Genomic DNA, 16,554 nt, shown 5'->3' with positions numbered 1-16,554 from the left:
TGATCTTTATGAATTGCCATGGCTGGAAAAAACCAACTCATTTAGGGCTGAGCCTCTGTATTCCTAACTAGACTGGTCTTCTAATGGCAGACACCTAATCCATCTCTGAGTCTGTATTTGAAGCTTTTCTAATTTGATAAGAGCTACCAGAGCTGACACTATGCTGATGAAACCTTCAAGAATCCAGTCACCTTGATGTCCCAATGAAGCATTGGAGTAAGTGTATGTGGCTCATTAGCCCTGCCACGTTGTCTGAAATTTTCACATTTCTGACTCTTTAGAACTCACGCACTGAAGATCTATCTCCCTTTAAATGTATGTTATCTTGGAGGGATACTATATAAGTTGTTTTCAGTCATTAACACCTGATTTTAACTCAGTCAGTTTTCAGTCACCTAGAGTCAAAGGATGATAGATTTATAGCTAGAAAGAGACAGGTATTGTGTAGTCCAACCAACTTATTTTGAAGATGAGGGAACAGAGGTTCGGAGGGGAAGCTGACTTTCTCAAAATAACTCTGGTGACTTAGCAGGATTCTGAGGGAATGAAGGATAGATAAGTTTTGTTGGGAAACATGAAAGATTTGGAAGGGAGGGAGGGAAAACTATGAAGCATAGGTCAGAGCCTAGGAAGCAAGGTCAGTTGAGACCCTCCAAGAGGAAGCCCCTGGGCAGTCAATAGTCTGAGGAAATGGAACTCCTCATAAGGATACAAAAAAGTACGAAGGGGGCACTAGAAGGGAGGAGAGGACACAAACAAATGGCCAAAAAAACAAACTTCGCTGCCTGGATTTTTGCCTAGATTCAGTGGTCTCTCACAACAAATAATTAATAATGGTAGTAATAATGATGAGAAAACAATACGTTTACACAGTACAAAGCAGACTACAAAGTGAATTCCTCATAACAATGAATTGAGATGGGTAATCATCCCTATTTTATAGATAAGGAAACTGAGGCACACTTGTTTAAAGTCATATGACTTAGTCCATCAGCACAGCTAAGATTCAAAGACAGGTCTTCTGACTCCAAGCTCCATCTACTTTCCACTGCACTATAGCTTGGGGTCAAGGGATTTAGAGCCTAGAGAGACCTTAAAAATCATATCTCATCTACTCCCCACCCCTCATTTTATTGGTGAAGCAATTAAGAGAAATCTAACATAGCTTGCTCAAGGCCATGCAAATCATAATTCATAGAGGTTAGACTTGAACTCAGGTCCTCTGATTCCATATCCTACCTCATGTTGTTTACCAGTGATGTCTGCCAGTGTTCACAATGAATCTTTATGATCCAGTTATATTCGGCTGAAGGGTTACTTGCTGAGATGCTGCTTTAGCCAGTGAGTTAACTATACTCCTCAGAATGGCAGAATTTAGAATTCTTAGGGCAGTAGGCCATCCACTTTCTCTTTATCATTGGATGGATGGCCCCTACATGCCCTTCCCATTGATTTGTCTTTAGTGAGACCACAGATTTTTAGAAGGGACCTAAATGATTGCTCTCTATCAGATGGTTCCTCAAATAGAATGTACCTGTGATTTTGAACCTACAGGTAGAATCCACATCTAACATTTGTTCCAGCATTCATCACTTGCCTTAACTTGAGTCACCTATGACTGTAGTAGATTGAACACAAGAAGGAAAGGACATTGCCTTTGGGAAATAGCTATGTGGCCTTGGACAAGAGTCATTTCTTGGCCTCAATGACCTCATCTGTAAAATGAGAGAGTTTAACTACATTTCTCTAAGGCCCATCCCAGTTCTGATATTTTGTGGCTCCATCACCCATAGTTTTAGTAGAAGAACTAAATTTCAAATAGTAAAAAATTTGACTTTTTGAATAGAAATTCATTCCCTATGATCCTCCCAAATTTAGTCACCATTAAAACCCAGACCACCAATTTAAAACTGTAAGGGGCCTTTCTAGATATGTGGTCCAGCTTCCTCATTTTGCAATTAAGGAAACTGAGGCCCAGGAAAGTGAAATCACTTCCTCAAAGTTACACAGGTAATCATTGGCATAGGCAGGATTAAAACCCTGGATGCTTCCCCTCTTCTTCCCACTTATCTTCTTATCCACTTCTTAGAGAGCCTTAGTGATCAATACATATGTTCCCTCAGAATCCTAACTTTCAATTAGCCAAAAGGACCTCTTACAGCACATATGTTTAATATGTTAATTGCATATGTTAATTTCCTAAGTAGCCTTGCTCATCTTACAGTTTGTTTTAACTATAAGACTTGTTCATCAAGTCCCTTATTTCAAGGGCATCCTACAAAACATATTTCAACACATATTGGACACATTGCCAGGATGCCTTGTTTTTCATGAAAAATGAAACATTTGCTTTTACATTTTTCCTGCAAAAGACTTCTGGCAGCTTCCTGGGGAACATTTGAATTATCTTTCTTATTTTTGCTTTTTTTTTTTTTGCTTTCAACTCAAGAAAGTGCGTTAAAGCCAAAGATGCTAGGACAAATCTTCATCTGTGTTCTCTGCTATGATTTGGCATATTTCATCAAGAAACTGCAAAAATAGCTTCTGTAGTTAGAGGGAGAGAGACAGAAACATCTCAAGACATGGAGGCAAGCTTTCCAGGAGAGCACATTTTATTAGCTAATTGTTGCCTGATGCCTTGAGACTAGGTATGCTTTTTTTAAGGCAGGAAAAATGAGCCTGTCACCAAGAATGCTCCTCCAAGTCTGTTGTTGTGACTGTCCTCAGCACGCCATATGTTCTAGCTTTCGCTATTTAATGGGGATTGAATCATTTGGGCTAACAGGCTTGGATGCAATGGAGTGAGCTCAGCTCGCCACGTCTGCAGCATTCAGGGGCTGCTGGCTTGTGGGTCAAAACTTTCCAAGGTTTGCTTCAATATCCTTTATTCCTGTCTCATTATGATTCTCACAAAGTAGCAAATTCCACCTTCATAGACCTATGCTCCATTGGGCAATGGAACAATGTTATCCAGGCCAACTCAGCAGAGGTGGAAGCTAAGTTGGAAACCTAAAAGGTGTTTTAAACTGTATGATTTGTATGACAGGCTGAAAGGTCCTCCTACTTAAAAATATCTCCCCACATGTCTGCCTAAAATTCCACTATTTGAACACTTGTTTGGGTTCACACATTGCCTACTGATATAGACATATTTTGTCTGAGAATACACCATACTAGTACCTTCATGTGAATTAGGATCAGTGTTCAAAGAGTCCTTCAAGGGCATCTAGCTAACCCCTTCACTCTAGAACTGGGAAAACTGAGGTTAGAAAGATGAAGTCATTTACCCAAGGTGATATTGCTATGTAGTGGCAGTGATGGGATTCAAACCTAGGTCCTGACTCCAAGTCCACTGAACCATACTACCATGGCTTCAGAAGAGTGGGGAGAGGTAGACCTCCAACACAGAGGTGACTATGGTGCTAGAGTAGAACACCATTGGTCATTCAAGGACGAGTAAGGAGCAGAAGGGGCAGAGTGAATGAAGAGGGTTCTATGGAAGGGTTTAGAAAAGGAAATACACCACATTTCTTTCCTTTTAAAACTTCGCCTGGAGGACATTTTGGTCCCTTTATATTATAATGACAGCAATGGAGGAGGGGGAGTTAATTTTTCATGCGACATGGGCCCCTTTGGCAATCTAGTGAAACCCATGAACCCCTTCTCAGGATACTATTTTCAAATGAGTAAAATGAAGTCATATATATATATACTTACATAAATGTATATATACATATGTATATATTGTATATATAATATATATTATGTATATAAATTAATTCTATCAAAACATAGTTATCAATTGTAAAAAGTTAAGAATCCTTATAGTAATAGATTTAAAATTAAGAAAAGCCGGATAGACGTAGTCATTTTCATGTATTGCACTTTGTAATTGACCTCTAGCTTGAATTACCAAATCAGAGCTATGTCTTTTTAAGAGAGGTAAACAAATTCATTGCCAGCATGCAATCCTTCCTTTTAGCCCTTTCTTAGACTCTTCTTTAATGGATGATTTTAGAGGGTTGCCTGGGGCTCAGAGGATAAATTGGCCTGCCCAAGGTCATACAGGTAATTAGTAAGAGAGGCAATACTTGAACCAGGTCCTCTCACTCCATCATTCTTTCCTGTCTCATTTTCATATTTATATGCCCAGCATCTAGTACTAATTACCTTGTTCACAGTAGGTGCCTAATAAATGCTTACTAATCAGTTTCCTCTTCCATACAATTCAGAGTTGGGCTAAGTGATCTCTCAATTCCCTTCCAATTTTGACAGTCTATGATCCCATAATCTACAAGATATATGATCTTTCCACCACCATTCATCCCTTAAGAATCACAGACAAAATACCACTTGCTTCCAGAAGATTATGACGTTGTCCAGTCTAATCTCTTCATTTTATAGGTGAGGCCAGTGAATTACCCAAAGCACCCAAGCTAAGTTGCAGAATGAGGATTCTAAGATCCAGATTCTGAATCCAAATCTTGTGCTCGTCCTCTCCCCCCACACGCATTAGAATCAGAGTTCACCCTGCTGGGGTTAAGAATTGAAAGTATATTGTCAGCACTTACTCAGTGGCCTCCTTTGACCAAGGCTGGGCTAGGCAGGCAAGGGGATGCCTTCCCCTCAAGTAATGAAGAACAGTGGGGCATCATCCCAGAATGGAAGAAACATGGGATCCTTTAATCTGTCTTTCCTCAGCCCTCTCCTTGCAATTACCAGTCAAGAAGCACATACAGGAGAGGTTGGTGTATTTTATTTTGAAAGCAGAGAAATGACTTTTTTAAAAAAAATGTTAAGGGGGAAGAGTGAGGGAGTTAAAAAAAAGGGGGAGTTCAGTGAAAATAGAAAGGAGCAGACGCATAAACTGATGTGCACCTCGTTGACAATAATCACAGTGGAAGGAACTAGGAGCAAAGGAGGAAAGAGACACCGATTCACGAGCAGTTCAGACATTTATTCGGTCTCCATTCTGCCTGAAATCCTTGAGGGGAGTGTTGTGTTTGCCTTTATTTTTCCAGGCTCCAAATAATTTTGGTATTCTTTGGGGGCTTACAGTGAAGCCTGGAAATTGGATCCAGCGGCTCAAAGAATCTTAGCAGAAGCCTCAGGAAGGGCGGTTAGTAATCAGCTCTGTTTAGGGTTGATGGTTTGTTTGTTATGTTGCTTGAAGAAGCAATGCTCAGTCTCCCTCCTTCATTTGTTGGCCATTCATCATTCCTCATTTCTCTTGACAACAGTTCAGATAAGTTGTTGCTTGTCTGTTTCGAAGAGGATCAGTGACGTCATGGGAGGATGTTAACTAGCACATAGATTGCATTTAAGTGAGGCAACGCTGCACAAAGTGGTCAGCCTAAGTCTCTCTTGTAGAGACATCAGAGTTCACTGGCAGGACAAAAGCAGGATGACTGGCGATGGACCAAGATGCAGCAAATGATCTTAGCATCTTTGATGATTGACCGCAGTGCTTGCTTCAGCAGCACTTTGGCTGCTTTCATGGCCTTTGGAATAAATTGTTATCCACCCATTCCTCCAGAGGAAATGTCTTCACTTTGGGGGAACAGACATCCTCTGGGTTTGAGGCATATAGGTAACGCTCAATCTGGTTTAGCCTAGTTGCTGAGACAGTTTTACCCTTGGAGACATAGGAGAGAGTTGGGTGGCAGATGGATACCAGAAGTGTCCTGAAAAGGGCTAACAGTGCCCACACCAGAGGTACTAGTCCTCCTGAACACCCCTCAGTTCAGGAAAGAGAAGACAAGCTCCTGGTGTGTTTGCAGTAACTCCAACTTAAGAACAGAAAGCCCTGAGCCTCAGAGTAGGAAAATAATTATGCCCAAAGCTCAAATCAAATCAGAAGGGTACATGGAAAAAAAGCATTGTACATAGTAGAGTCAAGGACTTGGATAGGGTCAAATCCCAGCTCTCTCACAAACTGCTTATGTGACCTTGGTGAAGTCATTAAAGGAAACAAGTGTTTATTAAGCACCAACTACATACCAGGCACTGTGCAAAATATTTTACAAATATCTCATTTTATCCTCAAAACAACCAGGGAAAGACGTTATTATTATCCCATTTTATAGTTGAGGAAACTGAAGCGGAGGTTGAGTGACTTGCCTAGTCACTTAGGTAGTAAATATCTGAAACTGGATTTGAACTCAAGTCTTCCTAACTATAGGCCCAGCTCTCTATCCACTGAGCTACCTGTCTACGTGGGCCTTACTTTCTGTATCTATAAAATGAGGAAGCTGGAGTAGATGACCCCTAAAAGTCCCTTCCAGTTTTGATAAACTGTCATATTTGTTTTCTGAAGAAAGGATTTTAAATGGAAGATATTTTAAAACTAAAAACCACATCCATTTGTCTAGCATATGTAATGAGGGGCATTAGATTATGTCCGGATTAATTTATTTCTTGCTATCAGAAAATGCAATTCTGCTGTAGTTATTCTTATTTCTTGATTTTTAAATGACCATTAGCTTAGTGCTGCCACATTTTTTGAGTTACGTTAACTAATTATGCTTCAGGTTTTTGTAATCCAGCTTCCTTTGATGGCCCGCTGAGTTATAACTGAGATTTGGTTGGGAGACAGGGAGAAGGTGCTAGTCTTTATCAAGACTAGTAATCAGCTTTAGGGACTAGTGATGAGCCTTTCCTTCCTTCTGTGGAGAGAGAGGTCTGAGATTGGGAAAATCACTGGGAAGACATTTTCATCTTTTTGAATTAATAATTCAGTTCTTCTGTGAAAGGGTAATGTGGTATACTGGATAAAGTGCCAGACTCCCAAGTCAGGAAGACCTGGTTGTGAATCCTGACTCTAAGACTCACTAGTTCTATGGCCCTAGAGACGTCACAACCTTCATATTTCTCATCTGTGAAATAGTGATAATACCTGTAGTACCTATCCCATCATTAGTTGTTGTGATGAGATAATATACTGATAAGTTCAATTCAATAAACATATAATCATCTTCCATGTTCAAGCTTTGAATTCTGTGTCTTGGATCCAAGAATGATAAAAAATAGCTAATGTTCATGTAACACTTAGAAGTTTGCAAAGCATTTTCCAAATATCATCTCATGTGATCCTCACAGCAACCCTGGGAGGTAGGTGCTATTATTATTATCATCCCCATTTTACAGATGAGGAAACTGAGACTAAGAAAGGCTTAGTTCAAGGACAGGGAACCTGTGGCCTCCAGAACACGTGGTCTTCTAGGTCCTCAAGTGCAGCCTTTTGACTGAGTCCAAGCTTTACGGAACAAATCCTTTTATTAAGGGGATTTGTTCTGTGAAGTTTGGATTCAGTCAAAGGGCCTCACCCAAGGATCTAGAGAGCTACATGTGGCCTCAAGGTCGCAGGTTCCCCACCCTTGGCTTAGTGACTTGTCAAGGGTCACATAGTTGGTCAATGTCTGAGGGAGGATTTGAACTTAGGTTCTCTGCTATGCCGTGTAGCTGCCTCGTAAGGATAAAACAAGATCCATTTCCTGTTCTCAAGTGATGGAATCAACCAGTGAATTAACTTACAGTCTCACAGAGGTAGGAGACATATACAGATAACAAATAATGAGAATGTAACCCATTTGGATGTGATAAGTATACAGAAGAGATCAAGCACTGCTTGGCACATGGTGAGTGTTTAGTAAACACATTTGACTTGCCAGAAAAGGTTGCAGATTGGAGCAAGGAATGCTTTTAGCTGTATTGGTCAGACATGGATTCATAGAGGAGCTGAGCTAGATTTTGAAAGGAAGCATTTCAATAGGTGGTGAACTGGGTCGAGTGCTGGGCCTGGAGTCATCTTCCTGACTTCAAATCTGGCCTCAGACACTTAGTAGCTGTGTGACCCTGGGCAAGTCACTTAACCCTGTTGGCCTCAGTTTCCTCATCTGTAAAATGAGCTGGAGAAGGAAACAACTGGTATCCTTGCCAAGAAAACCCCAAACGGGGAATGCAAAGACGTGGGGAGGGCTAGGGCAGGATTAGGAAATGCCAAATAGCCCAGCTTGGCTGAGATGTAGAGTGAGCCAACACCCACCTGATTCTCGGGTTCACTTGGTTTTTAATGTTGTTATTGTTTTGAGCCATTAGCAGAGGAAGTTAGAGAATGGTATAAATAAAGTCAAGGTCACTGGTCTGGTCTCCCTTGGGGACAGTTAGCTTTCCCGTATCATTGGATCACATGAATCCAGAAACTGCCCAGCTATTTCTCAAGGGCATGACATTTATCAAAAATGGGGTAGGTGGACCAGAGCAATTCCATCCTTGCCAATAGAGAAATATTCCAAGTAAAATTAATGACCTACTGACTGCAGGTCAAGAACAGCCTCTTTGTACAGAACACACACTTTAAAGGGAAATTCTATGGACTTCAGACATTTTTTAAAAATTTACTTATTCAGTCATTTTGTGAGTGCCTCATATTTTATTCAGCACACCATAAGATGCGACAGTTTATCAGGCTAGCTTGTCTTTCTATTCTGTCCCTGGCAAGCTTCCACACACTTCTCCCAAAGGACACAGAAGTACCGCAGCTAGCTAGTGGACTTTTCTGTGGTACCCTGACTGGGGCTGGGAGGGAGGGGAGATTCTGTTACTTTCTCTTTCTCAACCAGTCAAGCCTTCCTATGCTTTTCCTTCTTGTTTCTAAGCCATCTTCCTCTTGATCAGACACTTTCTTTCACAAGGGGCCTCCTGAATATTCTTCCCTTTAGGCACTAAAATATTTTCCTCGAGGCTAACAATAAAGCCTTTCTCAACTTGAATTCTGGGAGCTCAAGTCCTACGTAAAGCATATTATATTGATCTGTCTCATTGATTTAAATTTCTGTGTGTGTGTGTGTGTGTGTGTGTGTGTGTGTGTGTCCAGCATTAGTTTATCTTTAAATGCTGAGTTCTTGAAAGAGGATTTTTCGAAGCTAATGCTGAGGATGAGGATGATGATGATGAAGTAACGTTCACGTAGCACTTTAAGATTTGCAAAGTGCTTTATATTAATTATTTCACTTAATCCTCAAAACAACTATATGGAGTAAGTAGATGTTATTATCCCCATTTTACAGATGTGAAAACTGAGGTCCGGAGGGATTAAAGAATTTGCCCAGAGATAAATTTCAAAGCCAAGTCTCTACTGAGTCCAAGTTCAATACTTTTTCTAGTATGCCCTAAGACCTCTCTAAGGACTTGGTCTAGAATAAGAAAGAATGTTGGTATTCATCCAAAACAACCCCATCATTTTATATATGAGGAAACTGAGACCCAGCTCTCCACGTTAGTCATTTCCCTGTCTCCCAATGCCTAATCTAACAGTTTTCCTACAATATACCCCCTGCAAGTTGATTTTATTTATCCATTTACTAAGATGACCTCTTTCTGTTGTATTTTAGGAAAGTTTCCTCTTATTGATAAAATCCGTTTGGTCACAAAATAAAGAATTTTTAACAGCTATTTTGCCTCTTACCACCAATTTCTCTAGCAATATTGTTCTCCCTATCGTTTGGTTTCTCTTATGTAATTTTTTTCAGCAATGATGTCACTTTTGCATTTCCCCTTTCCCTCCTGGCTCTATTTGCAAGTCACAAGACCGAGGACCTTCCACTGACTATTTATATATTCTTTTCAGGCTAATTTTCTGCCACCTCCCCTTTTCTGTTTTTATTCTCAGCCTCCACCTAAAATGAGGGCAAACAGATGCTTTGCAAATGAATTAGTGCATTGGATGCGAACAGTCACTACTTAACACCTAACCTAGATCCATCCTATGAAATATTCATTCAAGATGATGTTAGTCTCTGATCGTGTGTTTGGTCAAAGTATTGACCACTCGTACAGAAATGATGCACCACAGTGGCTTAACCCAAAGCAACATGGCTCGGTGGAAAGGACATTGAAATGGGAAAGGTTTACAGATGCAAGTCCCTGTTCTCCTTATACAAATCACTTCACTCCTTAGGGCCCGAGTTTTACCAAGGAAATTGGCTCCTGGTAGAAACATGATGGACTCAGAGTGCAGAGTGAGGCAGACAGACATTTTCAGAGCTGGATAATGCAGGAATATGTTTTGCTTGACTCTGCATATCTGATGCAAGGGTTGTTTTTTCTTTCTTTTCTTCCAAGTGGGGGAAAGAGGAAACAAGTAACACAGTTAATAAAACTTTAGAAAAGAAGAAAAGAGGGTCTTTAAATGCACAGGAAAGAGTAGAAGAAAGGTTAGTAGGAAACAGAAAAGCAGGACAACTTTGAAAATAACATTTTACATTTGTTATGTCTGATGGGAAGTGCAAACTGTGCTCGGTGCAGAGGCCCAGATGCCTATGCAATGTTCTTTTTTTCTGTTCTGCTTTGTTTACGAAAATGATCATGTTTGCTGTTCAAATTCAGAATCAAAAATAATAATTTTTTTAAATGAAGGCATGGTAATTTCCCATTCTTAAATTTTATGATAAAAGTCTTATCCTTCTGTCTCTTCTACCCCTGAAGGATTTTGTGAGGAAAGTGAATGAGATGATCTATATAAAGCACCTTGTAAACTTTTAAGAGCCTCAGAAATGCCAGCTGCTAGCATCACTGTCCTTATCATTGCCATCAGCACTGTCCTCATCCTCATGATCAATGTCAGAGTGATTGGTCTAGGCACTTTGCCACCAATGTTTATGAAAACTCTTCTGTGACTTTAGGAATTGCTGTGGCCAAAACAACATCATCTCCCTATAGCCATCATAAAATTCTTTGATTAAGTAGGCTGGTTCTGGGACAAAGACAGATTACTGGGTTTGTAGTTGAAGCCTTTCCAGCTTGGTAGAATGCTAATGGTTCTTGTTCTCCAGTGGGCCTTTGATACCTCTGGGCGACAACAAATATCTTTACAACAAAAATGGCTTTATAAGAAAACTTGGTCCATATCCCAGGTAGCAGTCTATTTTTTCTATTATCATCATCATCCTAGTCCCCACCTTGGTTCAGCTCCCATGTCTACCACCTGTGTGACTTAGACCAAGTCATTTCACCTCTCTCGGTCTCAGGGTCTGCATCCATAAAATGACAAGATTAGACTTGACATCTGAGGTTACTTTCAGCTCTCAATCTATGATCCTCTGATCCTGTCATCATCATATTAAACAATATTGGACATCAATTCCAGTAAATCAAAACCATTTGGCAGGTCCTCTGAAATGTAGACTGTAATGTGTCCCAGACTATTTTCCCATCCTATTCACCTGGAAACATCCCTCCACCCATGTGGCACCTTTTGGTGAGTTCTTGCCAGAATCTACCTCCTTTTTGTGGAAGGGTGACCATCCGTTCTTGATTTTCCCTCCTAGATCTGCTTCTGACTCTCTGGATTTCACTACCATCTTCCCCTCTCCCCTACTTCACTCCGGCCTTTTGTTTCCTTTTTATGGGTTATCTTCCCCTATTACAATGTAAATTCCTTGAAGGGAGGGACTGTCTTTCTTTTTGACTATATTTTCATCCCCAGTGCTTAGCCCAGTGCCTGGCACATAATAAATGTTTGATAAATGCTTGTTGACTGCCTGACCCATCTTACCCATGTTGTACTGTTTTCACACCCTTTCTTCTCTCATTTTCTCAAGAACCAACACTTACCCCAATTCCCTTCTGCATATGCTAGTCTAGACATCCTCTTATTAGCAACTAATTCTGATTAAAACCTCACCAAATTTCCTCCTTGCTTAATTTAATGCTAGTAGAGTAGCACAGACTCAAAACAACCTTGGGATTTCTCACTAAGTGTAAAATCTATGATGTGTAAGGCAGACCTTAATCACAAATGAGCATCTACTGAAGTAGTCCACTCGGGACTCACTGGGAGCACTATGCTAGGTTAAACCTTCACTGATAGCTATTTAAAATGGCATCTTTTAGCCCAAAGGAAATAACTTCTTTTCCAACCTGCTGTTGGCTTTCTTTCACATGTTAATATCTCCTTGTTGTTTACTGGGTGCCCAGATCAGTCCCCTCTAAGCACTTTCATCTGGGCATGCTCCAAAGGCAAGACTCCATTTTACAGTAGTTATCCTGAAATTATCAGCATGATCCATGTTAGATAGACATTCCTCTTGCTGATGAATATTCATGCTACCTCACCCACCCTTTTCTACCCTCCAGGCCCTCTGTGACTAGAAGCAGAGAGGCTTGGGATGAGAGATTTCTTCTCATATTTGTTCCAGTCTGTCACCCCGAAGGCTTCGGAGCCTTTCTTCCTTTACACCACTCCTCAAATTGTGCCATGATTTGGACCACGTAAAAGCCCTCTCCAATGCCAATGATATTTCTATTTATTGCACGGAGAAAGAGGAGCACATTGTTTATTCAAACCAACTGTGACAAGAAAAAGGGAAGGTGATCAAATATTCCAGGCACGAGAGTCCTTGATTCCTTACATCTGGGAGAATATAGGTTGTCAGATTTCTTTGCTATTATCCCTGTTTCTGCTTCCCAACAGGGAGCACACTTTTTATATAATCAGGAAACCAGCAAGCCAGAACACAGTACAGAACTTTTTTCTTTATTGTTTTCTTAATTTCTTAAGTCACTGAGCGCAGCTGGTGACCAGTTCTCTCTTGATGAATTAAAGCAAATTATAGATATACAAACCTCTGGCTATCTTAGAGTAAACATGAGCTTTTACTGGACTAAAGGCTGAGAACTAGTGAAATTGAATTAATTTTTTAAGTAAATTAAGCAAAAAAACCTTTGGATGCCGAAATAACATTGAATTGATTATTAATTTTCTATATATTCCTTTGATGTTAGAAATGTATTTCGTCTTAATTGGTATTGGCCAGCCAGGTGGCATAATGGATGGAGTACCAGCCCTGGAATCAGGAAGACCTGAGTCCAAATGTGAACAAAGACACTTACTAGCTATGTGACCCTGGGCAAGTCACTTAACCCTGTTGGCCTCAGTTTCCTCATCTGTAAAATGGTCTGGAGAAGGAAGTGGCAAACTACTCCAGGATTTTTGCCAAGAAAACTCCAAATGGGGTCATGAAGAGTCAGACACCACTGAAATGTGTGAACAACAACAAAATATTGGCACTTAGTGTAGCCGGGTACAGTCAATGTGGTTTAGTGAATAGAGTGCCAGCCTTGGGGTCAAGAAGACCTACACTGAGTTCTAGCCTCAGTTGTTTGCTAATTGTGTGACTGAGCAAGTCACTCAAGATTTAGTTTGGGGGCCTCAATTTCCTATCTGCAACAACTGTGAATATGAATAGCACATACCTCACAGATTTGTTATAATACATGCAAAATGTTTCACAAACCTTAAAATGGTATCTAAACGTGAATCATCATTAGAGTCTGCAGGCATTCTCTGTGGGTCTCCTGTGGTTTATTTCTTTTCCTATTGGACACATTGGAGGCTTTATGCTCTGGATTTGTTTGTGTGCTGCTCCCAATGCCACAGATCTCCATCTTTCTCATATACCTATTTTGCTACCCACTCAGGATCAATCTTTTATCAATCACATCCCTTTTTTAAAAAAATATATAAATGCATTTTTCTCACCTATACTTTTGGTACAGTTTTTCTGAAAGCAAAAGTGAAGTGCTGTAAGTCAACCTCATCATGGTTGACAAACCAGAAAAATCACTTTGTTTCCTGCTGAGTTTAATTCTTCCCTTGTTACTCTCCTTACTAGATTCAAGTAAGGAGTCATAAATTCATAGAGATCTCAAGAGTAGAAACTTTCTGATTTACCTAGGAGTGGAGTATTATTATTTTATTATAAATCATTATAATGTTTATATTATAATAATCATTATAAGTTAGTCCTACACATGATCAATATACATTATCCTGAGTGAGAATAGGGAAGAAGAGCAAGGGTGGAACTGAGTCAAAGGAAGTATGTACCATTACAGCATTAGGCCATACCACTCCCATCTCCCCTAAGGTACTTGGAATCTACTTTTCTAGACACTGATTTCTAGCAGATGGAAAAGTCTGTCTACAGCCAATAACATACAGCTGCCCTTGCAGTTGAATGAATCTCCTGAGATACCCAGATGTAAAGTCCCACTACACTAGCCATACAGGAGCAAGCAGCAGGAAGATTCTTCTCCCCCTGTAGATGTCAAACAATGTTTTTACCACATTTTCTAGAACCAGAAGGGGAGAGTCCCGAGGGTAATATATGGTACTGTGAATTATTGTTTAACAAACTACAGTGAAATATGGAAGTCCACATAGCCATTTCAAATGACTTGATCCCTTCTGTACTTTAGGTTGTAAGATGGGAGCTTTCTCCCAAAAATCTTTCTGGTGGATTCTGTGTAGAACGACAAACAAACGAACAAATGAACAAATGAAAAAATGAATGAATGAATGAACAAATAAATAAATAAATGTAAGCTCCTCAGGCAAGCATGTTCATTTGGAATCTAATTAAGAACAGTCTCCAGACAACTGTGGAATTAGAAATTTTGAATGAAATATTTCCAGACAAAACAAATCCATACGCTGGTAGCAAGGACAAAAAAGGAACAGCTATCACCTACAGTCAATAAGTATTTGTGAAATCCATTTGAACTCCACTGCTCAGCCTCCCTCCCCTCACAGAAGGTGTCCAGTGAAATATTAGACAATATAAAATATACAGTGCAAACTCAGTGTAAATGTGCCGTTTTTATCTTGGCATCCCCAGTGCCTGGTCCTTGATAATTGCTTGTTGATCGATCGATCTGTGTCTCTAGCACCCAACCCATTGCTTGGTATGTGGTCAGTCATTAAGTAAATGTTTGTTGGTTGACTGATTGATTGATTTGATCAAATGAAATAATTGTTTTGCAGAACAAAGAACATAGTTTACTTCACACTAAACTTCACTCAAGTTCCTTTATGTTAACTATGTTTTAAAATAATAATTTTTAAATCTTGCTTTTATTTCTTTTAAAAATATTCTGGCATTTTTAACTCACTGCTTGCTTTCATGCTTTGACACAGAATCTTTTAGAACAATATGGTTCTATTTCTATTTCATCCCAAACAACACAGAAGCTTCGTGTTGTGCCTAATGTGATGTTTTCGCCTTCTCTCCCTTCCCATGTGTGGGCCAAATAGAAGTACTCAGCTGCCTCCCTCTGCAATATCTCCACGGAAGTCCTGAAGGTCATCAATGCCACAGAAGAGTTGATCGCAGAATCGACTGGTCCCTGGGATTTCCCAGCAGATCCTCCTGAGAGAGAGAAAGGGCCATTTCCTCTCGGGACAGACCATGTGAGACTTGACGAGCAGCTCACTTCACTGGAAGAAAATGTAAGCATGTTTGGCTGGATGAGCCCTGCTCTGGTTTGATTGGTGATGGTTACAGGATTCATCCTGTGAATGGACACCTATGCTATGATGGACTGATGTCCCAGAGCTTAGAACAGTGCCTGGCATGCAGTAAACAACTGTCATTGTTAGTTGTACTTCCTTCTCAAAGAGGACAATTAAAAAATGTTTGTTGATTTGGATTGCTGACTTAAGCCAGGAAACAATGAGGTTTCAATGAAATTTCATTGTTCAATGAAAGAGTGTTAGGGGCTGTTAGAGGACCTGTTTCAAAGGCTGCCTCCCTCACTTACTACCTGTGCAACCATGAGAGCTAATTTCCTCATCCATCAAATAAGAACATTGGAGTATTTTATTCCTATGATGCCTTCCAGCCCTGAATGGGTGATATTCTATGAAACAGACATGACTCCAAGGTGCCATATTAATTCTCCAGATTCCGCTAGTGCTCCTCTCATCCCTCACTGTCCCATAATCCCCCACAAGGTCATAAAGCCTGAAAATCCTACCAGAGACTATTGATGCAGAGGAGGAGATCTTACATGTGAACCTGGTTAGCACAGTGTTATACTTGCATCCAAAGACTCCAATCTAACCTAGGCTTCCTTCCCCTATGGAGGCAGGGCAGTGGATAGTGTATTGGGCTGGAATCAGGGTGACCTGGGTTTGAATTCCATCTCACAGTATCTGTGAGACCTTGGACAAGTCACTTCTCTTTCCTTTGGTTTTGTCCTCTCTAAAATGAAGATAATAAAAATAAGTGTAGCATTTCACTTTCAGGGCAGTTGTGAGACACAAGAAGATGTTCATAGAAAGCACTTTGCAATCCTTAATAACTTGCCCAAGCTTGAGTTTCCTCATGACGACAATGAGGCCGTTGAGTGAGTTGACCTGTGAAATCCTTCCTAAATCCTTTGGACCTATGATTTCTATAGTGCTAAACAGTAGTACTTTATACATGTCACTTCACTTAATCCTCACAGTAATTTGGTGAGGGGACAGGAAGGGTAACACTGTTAGGAAGTGAAAGAGCCAGGACTATAATTCAGGTCTTCTTGATTTCTGGTCTGGGGCTCTTTCTTCTCAAGAAATCAAGGCAATGTTGTTCATATCCCTAGGCATCAGCAAGAACCAGGAGGGAGAAGGAGAAAACTCCACCTTGAGGATACATCATTGTTTACATTCCCCTTTCCTCACTCTACCCTTCTGGGGTTCTATATGCATTTTGGACTGGGAGGAAGGCATGT

General features: G+C 40.3%; 1 protein-coding gene across 4 annotated transcripts in view; it reads left to right on the top strand.

Moving 5' to 3' along the window:
* MYRIP (myosin VIIA and Rab interacting protein) overlaps positions 1-16,554 on the top strand; it is a 444,715-nt gene that overhangs the window by 416,274 nt on the left and 11,887 nt on the right. For all 4 annotated transcript variants that reach the window (XM_072651463.1, XM_072651461.1, XM_072651462.1 and 1 more), the window contains exon 12: positions 15,095-15,289. In XM_072651463.1, coding sequence (XP_072507564.1) covers positions 15,095-15,289 — 195 coding nt within the window. The remainder of the gene's footprint in view (positions 1-15,094; positions 15,290-16,554) is intronic.

The sequence above is a fragment of the Notamacropus eugenii genome, chromosome 3 (genome assembly GCF_028372415.1).
Source record: "Notamacropus eugenii isolate mMacEug1 chromosome 3, mMacEug1.pri_v2, whole genome shotgun sequence".
Classification (NCBI taxonomy): Eukaryota; Metazoa; Chordata; class Mammalia; order Diprotodontia; family Macropodidae; genus Notamacropus; species Notamacropus eugenii.
Note: the sequence above shows the minus strand (reverse complement) of the source record. Positions and strands in the feature narration are given on the sequence as shown.